This window comes from Lithobates pipiens, unplaced genomic scaffold, assembly GCF_037356315.1.
Source record: "Lithobates pipiens isolate NorthernLeopardFrog02 unplaced genomic scaffold, aLitPip1_a1.2 Scaffold_8, whole genome shotgun sequence".
In the NCBI taxonomy this organism is placed as follows: Eukaryota; Metazoa; Chordata; class Amphibia; order Anura; family Ranidae; genus Lithobates; species Lithobates pipiens.
In genome coordinates, this window is record NW_027507903.1 from 243499219 (window position 1) to 243514237 (window position 15019).

The 15019-nt window shown below is 44.6% G+C and overlaps 1 protein-coding gene across 1 annotated transcript in view; it reads right to left on the reverse strand.

Annotated features, from left to right (window-relative positions):
* CCT2 (chaperonin containing TCP1 subunit 2) overlaps positions 1-15019 on the reverse strand; it is a 51936-nt gene that overhangs the window by 25794 nt on the left and 11123 nt on the right. The window contains 2 exon segments of the mRNA XM_077469005.1: positions 13036-13112; positions 13202-13313. Coding sequence (XP_077325131.1) covers positions 13036-13112; positions 13202-13313 — 189 coding nt within the window.

Consider the following 15019-nt stretch of genomic DNA (forward strand, 5'->3'; position numbering starts at 1 on the left):
CGACACATTGACCAGTAGACCACATATATGCATAACTCTATAAACGATTTATTTAATCTAGCACACGGACCTTTTTTCTACCTTTGGCCCACTTCCTTGTACAAAAAAAATAAAAAATAAAAACATCGTACTATATGCCCGTACCCTCCTGTTTGAAGAGGTTGAGCGGTGTCATATTTTTGGGTCCCGCGGCGAGTTGCTGGTATCGGTGCTGGTGTCCATGCTCGCTATCACGGTGCTGGTGTCCGTGCTCAGTCTCTATCGCGGTGCTGGTTTCAAACAGCGAGGGCGATAGCAGTGGAGAAGCCAATCAGCAGGCAGTGCCAGCACCATGGCTGAGGATCAGCACTGGCACCTCCGGACCACCGCAGTGGAGCCCTGCATAGGTGGGGGTAAGGGCCGGGCAGAAGGAGGGGCTCAAGCACAGGTTGGCACAGGACTGCGCTGCCCTGACTGTGGCACTGATCATATCCTGCCCTGACCTTGCCTCTCCTCCATGGCCTTCATGCGCTCCTGAATTGTCAAAATTTCACAGATAAAAAAAAAAAAAAAAAAAGAAGAATGCTTGTTGTTGTCGATCTCAGATTCATTTAGTACTTTTGTTACGTCAGTGTCCATGTTGTGGGACTGTGTGCGCACAGCTAGTAAGTATTTTGTGGCTGAAAATATGACCTGGAGGTTTTTAAGGTTTCGCCTGCCATTAAAGTCAATGGGGTCCGCGGCAAACTTTGTGGTTCGTGAACTTTTGGCCACGTTCGTGGTTCGCAAAACGTCCCGTCGGAAGGTCGTCCATCACTACTTATAAACGTGGGTGGCCAGACCATTTTTGCAATTTTTATTTATTTAATTTTTTTTTAGATACACATACTGGAAATTTTACAAAAGTCTTGCTCAATTCCTATAAAATTTAAAAAGAACCTGTATTGACTGTAAACCGCAAGTTCAACTTCAGCAAAAATAAATAAAATAAAAAGTTACTCACCCGAGTTCTGGATATCCCATTTTTGTGTGTCATTTAACCACTTAAGGACCGCCGCATGGCAATGTACGTCGGTGCAATGGCACCGACAGGCACAAGCACGTACATGTACGTGCTCGCCTTCCAGCGGGTGGGGGGTTCGATCGGACCCCGTCCCGCTGGATGCGGCTGTCCATTTTGCTGCAGGAGCGATCCGGGATGAGTGGATGGCCGTTGGTTTCTGGCCATCCCCTCTCGATCGCTCCTGGCGAATGAGAAGCTTCCCCGCTGTGTATAGTAAACACAGGCAGGGAGGAAGTGATGTCATTCTCCTCGGGGTGGTCTTTTTGACCGGACTACGAGGAGAACAGTGAAAGTAAGTGTGCACCAACACTACACTGACATGTAGGCACACAAATCTCCCCCCCCCCCCGATCGCCCCCCACCCCCCCTCCCAGTCACAGTGTCACTGATTGCAGTGATCATTTATTTACTGATCACTGCATTTAGTGTCAGTTGTGACAGTAAAAGCTGTCAGGGCAGTTAGTGTTAGGTCCAGGGTAGCCCCCTACCCCCCCCCAATAAAGGTTTAACCCCCTGATTGCCCCTAGAGTTAACCCTTTCACCCCCTTTTGCCAGTGTCACTAAGCGATCGTTTTTATGATCGCTGCATTAGTGTCACTGGTGCCGCTAAGTAGCTATTTTTTTTAGGTTCACCGCCAGGTTTTTATAGTGCTAGGTACCCCCATATACTACCCAATAATGATTTTAACCCCGATTGCCCCTAGTTAACCCTTTCACCAGTGATCACCGTATAAGTGTCACTGGTGACGCTGGTTAGTTTGCTTTTTATAGCATCAGGGCACCCACTATTTATTACCCAATAAAGGTTTAACCCCCTGATCACCCGGCGGGTGATATCAATTAGGTTTTAGGGTCAGGGTTTGCGTCGCCCCAGACAGCTCTAGGTTAGTGCCAGTACCGCTAACATCCACGCGCAAAGCATAAACCTCCCGTAGTGGTATGCCCTTAGCATGTGTGAGCAATATATCATTTAGTGACAACTTTGTGCAAAAAAAAAAAAAAATTGTAATATTCCTGCAACTTGTGGCAAAATATAAAATATTTCATGGACTCAACATGCCTCTCAGTAAATAGCTTGGGGCGTCTACTTTGCAAAATTGGGTCATTTGGGGGGGGGTTGTGCTATTTTGGCATTTTATGGCCTTCGAAACTGATAGGTAGTGAGGAGTGAAATCAAAAATTTGCACCCTTAGAAATCCTGAAGGCAGTGATTGGTTTTCGGGGTCCTGTACGCGGCTAGACTCCCAAAAAGTCCCACATATGTGGTATCCCCGTACTCAGGAGAAGCAGCAGAATATATTTTGGGGTATAATTCCACATATAACTATGGCATGTGTGAGCAATATATCATTTAGTGACAACTTTTTGTAAACTTTTTTTTTTTTGTGTCATTCAATCACTTGGGACAAAAATAAATAAATAAAAAAAATATTTAATGGGCTCAACATGCCCCTCAGCAATTTCCTTGGGGTGTCTACTTTCCAAAATGGGGTGCCCTGCCATTTTAGCACCTCAGGAAATAAGATAGGCAGTCAAATTAAAAGCTGTGTAAATTCCAGAAAATGTACTCTAGTTTGTAGACGCTATAACTTTTGCGCAAACCAATAAATATACGCTTATTGAATTTTTTTTCTTATAACAAAAAGTAGAAAATATATTTTTTTCCCCCCCTCGAAATTTTCGGTCTTTTTCCATTTATAGCGCAAAAAATAAAAGTCGCAGAGGCAATCAAATACCATCAAAAGAAAGCTCTATTTGTGGGAAGAAAAGGACGCAAATTTCTTTTGGGTACAACATTGCATGACCGCGCAATTACCAGTTAAAGCAGTGCAGTGCGAAATTGTAAAAAGACCTCTGGTCCTTAGGCTGACAATTGGTCCAGGGCTAAATGTGGTTAAAGAAAAAAAAATGTACTAAAAGCTTCTCTTCAAGCCTCCTACTTCCTTCTGGCAATGCCATCTGGGATTGTAGTTCACTGAACTAATATGAAACTACAATTCCCATGAATCACTGCCTTTGTGGCTGTATAGAAGGGGCTGGCGCCTGCACTAGCATTTCATTCGGCTCAGCTTTCTCCTCCCCACCTGTGAGCACCACACTGCTATGATTGGGGGAGAGGAAACCTGAGGAGATGCAGATATTCTGTCTCCCCAGTCTCTGATTCTAAAAAAATAACAGGTAATTGAAAGAAATAAGAAAAACTGCAAAGCCACAGTATACACGTGTCTATATATACTGAATATCAAAACTTTCTGCTTTCTCTCAAAATCTCTCTCTCCATATTGCTGTCTGTACCTCTTTATCCTCCTCTCTATTTATAGCAACATGCATTCTAATAAACATACAAATTCCATGCGTTTTAGTGGCGGTACACACTGGTGCGATGCCAGACCTTGCATGCGATTTGCACCTCAGATCACATGCCATGTCTGAGATGCGATTTCAGCCATACAAATTGTATGGCTGAAATTGCATCACATTTGCACTAAAATAGTGCAGGACCCTTTTTTAGGTGTGCGCTGGAATCAGATCACATGAGCGTCCACACCTATGGGATCCGAGTCCTGCACCATTTCACAGTACATATTGCGATCTACAAACGATCTACATTAACTTTGTATGACATCTGTGAACCACAACAGGTGTCAAGTGTGAACCGACGATTCCGGCGGGATGCAGAAACCCACACAAGAATCGCAGGGTTTCCCGCATCACAGAAGTGTGAAACCAGCCTAAGTGTATACATATGTAAAACATCATCTAAACCAGTGATTCTCAACTAGGGTTCCTCCAGAGGTTGCTATGGGTTCCTTCAGCATTGGGCAATTTCTGCCTCACAGATAAGTTCCCACTCACACCATTGATCTTTTTAGCTATCTGCAAAGGAGGTAATTCTTCCCAATGACCAGAAGTGTAAGGACCATTCTTCCCACTGACCATCACACTAAATGTATCATGAGTTGTAGATTTCTAATTTTTAGCAGGGGTTCCCTGAGAAGAGAGAACTCTTTCAAGGGTTGAGAAAGGGTGATCTAAACAAAAAATATGCCGCCTTATGGGGGGGGGGGGGGGGGGGGGAATACACACACAGAGGCCCCTTTCACACTGCCAAGCCTTCAAAGTCGTGAGATTTATCACAGCGATTTCAGGGAATGCCTGTGTAAACATGCAACCTGCATCAAAGTGGGACCAAAGTAGTACAGGGACTGCTTTTAAAGTCGGTGCGACTTGAAGTCACACAGATATGAATGGTTATCATGGGGTACTTGTCATGCGACTGATGTCCAAAATCGCACAAGTGTGAAAGACAACCCCCCCCATATATTTTCTGAAAGCACGTGACCAGCAGAATTAAAAGAAAGTGCTACTGCTTTTTAAAGCCCCACAATATTTGCACAAACGTTTATGAAAGTGATATCGTCGCTAACAATACACTAAAATCATTACTAGCTGATATCAACACAGCAAATCTTACAAAAGTCTTGCTAAATTCCTACTAAATATAAATGTCTAACCAGTATACAGTTAATAAATATTTTGTAAATTTTAAATTGTGCCTTTTTACAAAATGGTGAAAATCAAACACATGCAAAAATTTCACAAAAAATCTTGGTTTTCACAGACAGCTTTCAGAGTGTGCAAGAGGCCTTCAAACCCATACATTTTCTGAAAGCGCATGACAAGTAGAATGAAAAGAAGGTGCTCATGATTTATTTATTAAGGCCCCCACAATAGTTGCGCAAATGTTTATCAAATCGCTACTGTCAAAAAAACAAAAAACACACACACACTAAAATCCTTATTTGCACACAAAACCACAACATAACTTAGAAGATTCCTGCCAAGGCTGTTCAATGGGGTATGCTAAAGTGTACGCCCATGGAGGGCCTCGTTTAACCACACAGGGAAGCACAGCAGTGCATCCCCGTGCAGGTAGTCCTATTCATGTCAACCAGGACACAGCAGCTGCAAGGACAGATCTGACATCCGTGCCCCATCTGACATTGGCCCCAAATACAGACAGTGTGAGCTCAGGGACATACACCCACATGGATGTCAAGTTGGGAGCAACTTCTATGTCGATGCAGCTGCTGCGTTGTGATTGTTATGGAATGGACTGCCTGCTCAGGAATGCAGGGAACACCTGTGCATTCCCATGCAGCTGCTGTGTCTCAACTGACATCAATGGGACTGCCTGCATGGGGATACACGAATACCTGTGCATCCCTTCGCAGCTAAACATGGCCTCACTGTATCATGCACCTTGTGAACGAGGCCTTAGGCATTTGTAAGACTTGCGGCTGGGGGCAGCAAAAATTTGCAGTTCGGCTGTTTTTTTTCTGCCTGCCTAAGCTTCAATAGGCAGTGGACAGGGTGCTGATGCCGTGATGCTTCAAGCTCCTGCCAAACTTGACCCATATGACGTCTTCTCTGCAAAGTAAGCCTGCAGTAGCCATCATTCAGCTATAGCTCAGGCAGAAAGTGGCTTTACTTATGTGCAATATAAGTGCCCAGTGCAATGTGTGCAAAAATTCATTTAATTGCTATGTGCAAATAATGTAAAAAAATTACATCTGACAAGAGGAAAGATAGATAAAAAAAAAATCATGTAAAAAGTCCATAATTAACAAAATTGAATGCAGAAAAGATCATAACCAGATCCTTGAAAACCCCAAGTGAAATAAATCGTGCAACCATGATTGTGCAAAAACAAAGGAGAAAAAAAAAAAAAAAGGGATGCGTTTTAAGTGACTTCTTCCCAAAATTCTTCCAATAACTATCAAACACTCTGTGCTGTCCAGAACCAGAAGTCCTAAATCAGGGGTGCCCAACCAGTGGCCCGTGGCCTCCTGGTCTGCGATGGTGGATTGCAAAGCCTAGATTGTGGGTTGACGACCCACCATCCTAGAGCATCAGTGTTATGAACGAAGCCAGCAGTAGAGGAAGCAAGCGCCTGCGGAGAAGAGCCACATAAGCCGATGATTCCTGCATAGTGCCAGCTTCTGTCACAGGTGGAGTGATACCAAATGCACTCTACCTGGGACAGCAGCTGGCAATACCTGAATGGAAGACTTAACGGCAAGTTTATTACTAAAATCAGTGTATATATGGGTCGAGGGCAGTGGTGTCCTTGGATGCGGCCAAGGCCTTCGACTCCAAGTGGGATTACCTTTGGGAATGTCTGGGACGATTTGGCTTTGGCCCCAACTTTGTAAAATGGGTTACATTACTCTATTATCGGCCGATGGCTAGGGTCGCGGTTAACGGCTGGGTGTCGGACCCTTTCCCCCTTGGGCGGGGTACCCGCCAGGGATGCCCGCTTTCTCCTCTTTTGTATGCCCTTGCGGCGGAACCCCTGGTGGTCAGGCTCCGGCAACACCCGGGAGTGGTCGGCCTTCACAGTGGCACTCTAGTGGAATCAGTAAGTATGTATGCGGACGACACTCTTTTGTACTTGGAGGATGAAGGGTCGTCGCTACGGACTGCCTTGGAGGTGAGAGGAGTTTGGCAACCACTCGGGATTACATCATACATAATATCGAACCCCTATTTTTATTTTTAAAAGCACACACCCAGGCCTGGTCCCGTCTCCCTCTTGGGGTTATGGGCAGGGTTAAATTTGACTAAAATGTATTTGTTGCCCAAGATCCTTTATGCGCTCTGGCACTCCCCGGTTATGATCCCAATCCGAATTTTTAAATCGCTAAACAACATTCTTAACACGTTTATTTGGGGCTCATCTAGACATAAGCTGGCTTGGAATACCCTTAAGAATCCATCCTGTTCAGGGGGGGGCAGCCCTCCCAGACTTCCGTGCTTACTATATGGCGGCACAACTTTCACATTTTTACCACCTGCACAGATCGGATGGGGAGAGATATCAGATGCTGACAGGTAGAGGGGAGGGTCTCAACACTCATACTCCCATACAGATGCTTTTTCGGGGAGGGAGGGCGAGAGACGCCCAAGCTCAATTTTTATCATACCACAGAAAGATTTGGAAGTTAGCAATGGGAGTTGTCGGCGCAGACTTTCACCACTCACATACCCCCCTGTGGTGCAATCCCCTGTTGCAGGAGCTACTGGATATCCCTGAGGTTGAACTATGGGCCTCTAGGGGTATTATTTTTCTACACCAAATCATATCCCCACTCGGAATACGTGCTTTTTTTTCGTTTGGCTATTGGGTGACAACTCGGCTCAATTGATCTCCAATATGTATAATATATTAAGGTCAAGGGCGGTGATGCAGCCAGGGTCAGATGGGAGGAGGATTTGGGTCCGTTGGAGGGGTCGGATTGGGACGAGATGCTTGAGAATATTAAGCAAGTATCATTGAAATTGCCTGATCGTCTTACGCAAGTGTATATAATCCACAAATCATATCTTACCCCTGCCAGGTTGGCGAAATTCCGGTCCGGTTACAGTCCGGGGTGCCCCAGCCCCACTGGAACATTCTACCACTTAATGTGGGCATGCCCTGAGATTCAATCATATTGGGCACAAATAATCAATTTCCTACATGACCATATGGGATCACCCCTCCAACTGGACCCAAAAGTGTGTGTGCTGGGGATGTTTCCGGACATTACTCTGGATGCATACCTGACAACATTTCTACATTCAACGTTGTTTATTGAAAGGAAACTGATAGCGAAAAATTGGATGCGCCCGGCTCCTCCTATAGTCAGAGATTGGATCAGAGAAATCAATAGTAAATTGCCATACATAAAATTAGTACAGTGGTGTGAAAAAGTGTTTGCCCCCTTCCTCATTTCCTGTTCCTTTGCATGTTTGTCACACTTAAGTGTTTCGGAAAATCAAACCAATTTAAACAATAGTCAAGGACAACACAAGTAAACACAAAATGCAATTTGTAAATGAAGGTGTTTATTATTAAGGCCAGGTTCACACTATAGCGATGCGGGAATGCCGCGAATCCGCGGCGTTTTACCGCATCACACACCTCCCGCCGGCAGTTCACACTGCCCTATGCGGACGGCTGGGAGTGTCAATGATATGTTAATGACACCCCCAGTTCCGTCCGCAAATCGCAGTGCGATCTGCAGACTCGCACAGGAATCGGATCGCATGGTGTGAACACCCATGCGATCCGATTCTGTTGCGGACCAAAAAAAGGGTCCCGTGCGAGTTTGCTGCGGGAGCGATGCGAATTCAGCCATACTATCTGTATGGCTGAACTCGCATCGCTACGGAGATCGGATGTGATTTGCACTGCAGTGCGGTGCGAATCACATCCGGATCTCCCCCCGCAGCAGTGTGAACCCGGCCTAAAGGTGAAAAAAAATCCAAACCATCATGGCCCTGTGTGAAAAAGTGATTGCCCCCCCTTGTTAAAACATACTATAACTGTGGTTGTCCACACCTGAGTTCAATTTCTATAGCCACACCTGTTCACAATCAAGGCATCACTTAAATAGGAGCTGCTTGACACAGTAAGGTCCACCAGAAGATCCTTAAAAGCTACACATCATGCCGAGACCCAAAGAAATTCAGGAACAATTAAGAAAGTAATTGAGATCTATCAGTCTGGAAAGGGTTATAAAGCCATTTCCAAAGCTTTGGGAATCCAGCGAACCACAGTGAGAGCCATTATCCACAAATGGCGAAGACATGGAACAGTGGTGAACCTTCCCAGGAGTGGCCGGCCGCCCAAAATTACCCCAAGAGCGCAGCGACGACTCATCCAAGAGGTCACAAAAGACCCCACAACAACGTCCAAGGAACTGCAGGCCTCACTTGCCTCAGTTAAGGTCAGCGTTCATGCCTCCACCATCAGGAAAAGACTGGGCAAAAATGGCCTGCATGGCAGAGTTCCAAGGAGAAAACCACTGCTGAGCAAAAAGAACATCAAAGCTCGTCTCAATTTCTCCACAACACATCTTGATGATCCCCAAGACTTTTGGGACAACATTCTGTGGACCGATGAGACAAAAGTGAAACTCTTTGGAAGGTGTGTGTCCAAGTATATCTGGCGTAGAAGGAACACTGCATTTCATAAAAAGAACATTATACCAACAGTAAAATATGGTGGTGGTAGTGTGATGGTCTGGGGCTGTTTTGCTGTTTCAGGACCTGGAAGACTTGCCGTGATAAAAGGAACTATGAATTCTGCTGTCTACCAAGAGATCCTGAAGGAGAATGTCCGACCATCTGTTCGTGTACTCAAGCTGAAACGAACTTGGGTTCTGCAGCAGGACAATGATCCTAAACACACTAGCAAGTCCACCACCGAATGGCTGAAGAAAAACAAAATGAAGACTTTGGAGTGGCCTAGCCAAAGTCCTGACCTGAATCCTATTGAGATGTTGTGGTATGACCTTAAAAAGGCCGTTCATGCTCGAAAACCCTCTAATGTAACTTAATTAGGACAATTCTGCAAAGATGAGTGGGCCAAAATTCCTCCAGGACGCTGTAAAAGCCTCATTGCACGTTATCGCAAACGCTTGGTTGCAGTTGTTGCTGCTAAGGGTGGCCCAACCAGTTATTAGGTTTAGGGGGCAATCACTTTTTCACACAGGGCCATGATGGTTTGGATTTTTTTTCACCTTTAATAATAAACACCTTCATTTACAAATTGCATTTTGTGTTTACTTGTGTTATCCTTGACTATTGTTTAAATTGGTTTGATGTTCCGAAACACTTAAGTGTGACAAACATGCAAAGGAACAGGAAATGAGGAAGGGGGCAAACACTTTTTCACACCACTGTATATAGGCACCACGGATGCCCTGCCAAATACAACAAGGTGTGGGATAGGTGGCTGGATGCCTTGGAAACCTGTATAATTTAGAATGGTTACAGCTTGAGGCTCTAGGTGTGTGCTTTGGGGGGGTGGTGGCGGGCTTTTGCCAGGGGAGGTGGGATGATGATATTGTAATGCTATTCTGCTCCTCAGTGTATATCCTTTAAGTATTAGGGGTGAACCCCCGATGGTGTTTATACTCTAAGCCATGTGTATGTATCTACTGTTTTCTGTATTTTTTCATTGATCAATAAACCTGTGTTTGTTTAAAAAAAAAATAATAATAATCAGTGTATATATAAGCATATCTGTTCTGCAGTGGTTACTGGGCTGCTTTCAAATTGATTTGCAGGTGCACCGCACTGAGCCAAAGACTTCTGTTATTACCCGAGGGCTTGGTGCGCTTTCAGAAAGTAAACCACACGTGCAAAATATAATAGAAGTCTATGGCAAAGAGCAGCTAACCCGCAGGTAAGCCACAGGTGCACAGCGCTGCATCCGCGGTGTGGGTAAACCGCAACGCATCCACGTGAAAGCAGCCTTAGGCCCCTTACACACGATTGGTCTGACACAACTGGACCCTCCATTCAGCTCTATGGAGCTGCAGATGTAAAATGGACTTCTGTCCGTTTACACCCACCTACCTCCAATCCGATCTGCTAAAAAAAAATAAAAAAAAAAATAAGAAAACAGAAGGGGGATCTGTCCCCTTCCATCTGGGCAGATCGGAGAGCCTATAGAGTAGTGTAGGTTAGGGCTGGGGAAAAAAAAAAAAAATCGATTTAAATCTTGAATCGAGTTAAGAGGTCAAATAGATTAAAAATTTCAGCAAAACAATCGTTTTTTTCACCAGGAACGGCACCGACACCACGCCGGTCCCGAGGTGCTGCGGGCAGGAGTTTTTAGGCGAGGCCAGACGCCGCGGACTAGGCTGAAGCCAGGGCCTTGCCTAAAATCTCCTGCTCGCATCTCCTCAGGACTGGTGCAGTGCCCATCAAAAAAAAAAAAAAAATAAAAAAATAAAAAAAAAACACAACCTTGATTCGAAATCACGAATTGAGTTTTTAAAAATAAATAATTGCAGATTTTTTGGGGGAGTAAATCGCCCAGCTCTAGTGTGAGCTGTGTCAACTCTGCATATGCAGTTACCAAGTTGCTTAATTGGCCTTGCTCTTTAAAAGGTTGGGCATCACTATCCTAAACTACCTCACCAGAGCTTGATGCTGGCAAGTGTATAAACCAGCCAATGCGCATAGGAATCACAGACGGAAACCTGCAGCTTCTTACTTTCCACTGAGAAAGACATCTCTTTTGGTACTCGTATATCACAGCTCAGGTAATAACGTAAAGAAGTAGAAAGGAATCTTCTATAGCATCTTTACTGATGCAAGTATAACAGCAAGATAGTATTACCAATTCACCTCCGGTCGAAAAAACCAAGCCGCGAGAGCAAACTCAGCATGCATGGTGGTGTCAGGTCTTAGCCCCGCCCTTTGCGTTTAGTCATCAGACATCCTCCAGGTGTGGTAGGAGGAAGCTATGAAACGTGCAGGGTGGGGCGCAACATCACCATGCACAACAAGTTCGCGGTCGTGGCCCCTTCCTGACCAGGCCATTTTTTGCGATACAGCACTGCGTTACTATAACTGAATTGCACGGTCGTATGACTTTTTCCCCATAAATATAGCTCTCTTTTGGTGGCATTTGATCACTTCTAAGTTGTTTTTTTTTTGCCATAGACAAAGATATTTTCTACTATAAAACATAACCAAAATCAACTTTCTTTATCAATTTAGGCCAATATGTATTCTGCTACATTTTTTACCAAAAATAATAAGCGTATATTGATTGGCTTGCACAAAATAGGAGATAGATTTATGTTTTTTTTTTTTTATTTTTTTTATTTTTTTTTACTAGTAATGCCAGTGATCAGATATTTTTAGCGTGACTGCGACATTGCGGCGGACAGATTGGACATCCTACTGACATTTGACACTTTTGGGAACCAGTGACATTATTACAGTGATCAGTGCTTAAAATATGCACTTACATTGAGGGAACACGGTTAACCCTTTCCCTTTCCTGCCAAGGCCATTAGTACAATGTGTTTACTAAATGTATGGGCTGCTTGGGACAACACACCGATACATCTTCCTGCATTAGCAGAAAAACAGGATCTCAGTGCGATCCCGTCAGAGCGGAGATCTGCCTTGTCAACACAAATTGTGTTAAAAACAGCGTGCAAGTCCACCCACCAATCCATTCCAGGTCCTTCAAGTCTAGTATCGCTTTTGAAGAACAAAAAAAAAAAAAAAAAAAACACACAAAAAAAAGCATGCCAGCCACCCCCATTCACAAAAAAATAAATAAAAAAAAATATATAAATAAATAAAATAGATAAAAAAAAAAAAAAAGGACTATTTTTGACATTATCTTAAAATTATGTAAATCCATCATCAATCACGAGAATGCCTGTTGCCGACCCGTGCATTATAAAAAAGTATCAAAAATGCACCAAGTCGCACCGCAGCTGCACTACAAAATCACATTAAAAAAAATTTTTGTCATATAGTGGACTTTTTTTTTTTTTAAACACATTACAGTTGAAGCATAGCCAAAGCTTGTTTGGCTGTACTGCAATGGATCAAAGGAGTGCAGTTTGTTTTGCACTCCTCTGACCCGTTTTCAGAAGAGAGCAGGCTGAAGTCCGCTCTCTGCTGACATCATCAATGTCAGTCGTCATCCCAACCATAGAGTCTGGATCCACCAGGTGCCTGGACTGACACCCGGCTCAGCCTCTCAGCGAGCCGCTCCACTCTGTCCCCACCACAGCTCAGCCCTCCAGTGAGCGAGGGAGGGAGAAGAGCAGAGAGCTGTTTGAACGACAGTCTACAGCTCTCTGCTCACGGAGCTGTGAAAACCGAGCGATAAGCATTGTTCGATCACTCAGTTCTGGCTGTAGAGGCGCATGGGGCCAGATGCAGCACCGGACCTAGGAAAGTATGATGGAGGCAAAAAAATTAAAATAAGAGAACAAAAAAACATTTACTTCTCTTTTAAGGTTCACTGTAACTATTAAAACTATCATTTAAACCCATATACACACAAGTGGGTTTGTCACCTAATGGTAAGGATTTCATTCCTAGAATTTTGGAAGCGCACACAGGTGTTAAAAAAAACATGCCATATGCAATAAAAGAAAAAAACAATCTTAGCATCCTCTTACTCTAAGAAGTTCAGCAGCCAACACTGTCACTGATGTTGTTCCATCACCTACTTCATCATCCTGGACTTTAGACATGTCTAAAATAAAAATTCAATGTAAAAGTGAATCAAAGCAGAGAGACAGTTTCAGCAAGAATTTGCATTAAAACCAATAAAATATATCTTACCAACCAACACCTGGGCTGCAGGATTGTCAATTCCAATAGACTTCAGAATGGTTGCCCCATCATTGGTTACAGTAACAATGCTGTCCCTACCACCGCCGAGAAGAATCTTGTCCTGGAATGACGATAGCAATGATAGGCACATGAAATACATACTGTATGATCTATAGAAAGGCCTAATGTTTGACACAATGTAAAAGCACCCATGAGTTGCATGATGTATATATATATATATATATATATATATATATATATATATATATATATATATATATATATATATATATATATATATATATATCTCTATCTATATATCTATATCAATTATTCCATTGCAATAGAAACTTAAGCATAATCCCTCAATGTAGTCACAAGTCGAATGTATGACTCGGCCCTGCCCCCCGGTCATTGGATTTGATTGACAGCAGCGGGAGCCAATGGCTGCGCTGCTATCAATCCATCCAACCAGGACCAGACACCAGCTTTTGCTAGTGTGCTCATCCCCCGGGAAGCGATAGAGGGGATACAGGTAAGTAAAACGGGGGGCTACAGCATTTCAGGAGGTTTTTCACCTCAATGCATAGAATGATGGCCGAACATTCTACTTAGGATTTTCTGGTAGTGCTGAGAATTCATAGTTCCATAAATTATGGCAAGTCGTCCAGGTCCTGAAGCTGCAAAGCAGCCCCAGACCATCACGCTACCACCACATCTGGCTGTTGGTATGATGTTCTTGTTGTGAAATGCTGTTTGCCTGCCAAAACACAGGGGCTCATGGCGGTGAGAAAAAAGCATCAGCATTTACTCCGCCATTACAGCGTGCCCGCCCAGTGACACCTCAATCCATTGTAGTGTCCCAGCCTGCTAGAGACCACCACCAACTAGCCTGCTGTTCTCTATATGGACAAAAAAGGTCACCCACTGGTGCCTGTGTCCCGCTGGTACCTGCGTCCATGGGAGCTGGGCAGATGAGAGTTCATCTTCCTCCTGCGTACTGGAGCTTCTGTGGCAAATCGCTGACTCCTGCAGCTGCGTCTACGCCAAAAATGGCACCAGCCAGCCATTCCTGCTCTCCACGTCTCTAAGGAGGCTGGACCAGCTTCCCCGACCAAAGCCATCCACCCCCGGAATTGTCTTCCAGGTCAAATAGCCTCCGGCCGCAGATAAATGCCCCCCCCGAGCCAGTCAAGGGGACGCTGTATCAGCACCTATCTCCAGACCTGGGCTCAGAGAGCTGAAATCCGGGACACCTCCTGCCTGCTGCTAAAGAGCGTGGGCCGCAGCCGCATACCTGTCCTCCTCCATACCAGTACAACGGCTCCAGTAAGGTCCACCGACCCCTGCAGCTCAGAGGCTTCACTCCACACTTCCTGTGCTATGGCTGCTGCACCCACTTAACCCCTGTCCTGGTCAACTCTTGGGAGATGGAGCCCCTCAGGTCCTTTGCCAACATGTCTCCTCTGGATGGACACTAAGGCTGACCAGGGACCCGAAGGACCGCCTTTTAAAGAAATTATAGGCAATGTGTTTCCTGTGTGTGAGGAATAGTTTCATCTCTCAAGGGCTGACCTGGACGAAGACTGGAGGAAAAAGATGACTTTTCTCAACTGCAATATAGTATCTTCGCAAGCACTTTCAACTTTACTAGAATACTACATGCAGTCACAGCAATATTGATTCAAACAAAAAGTGTTTTGTTCACTGCCGGGTTCCCTTAGCAGGAATGGCGGCGGCTGCACCCAACAGCCAACCTGAAGCTGTGCCAACATTGTGGGTTTCCTGGACAGGTACATATCCATACATTAAAAGTCAGCAGCTGCA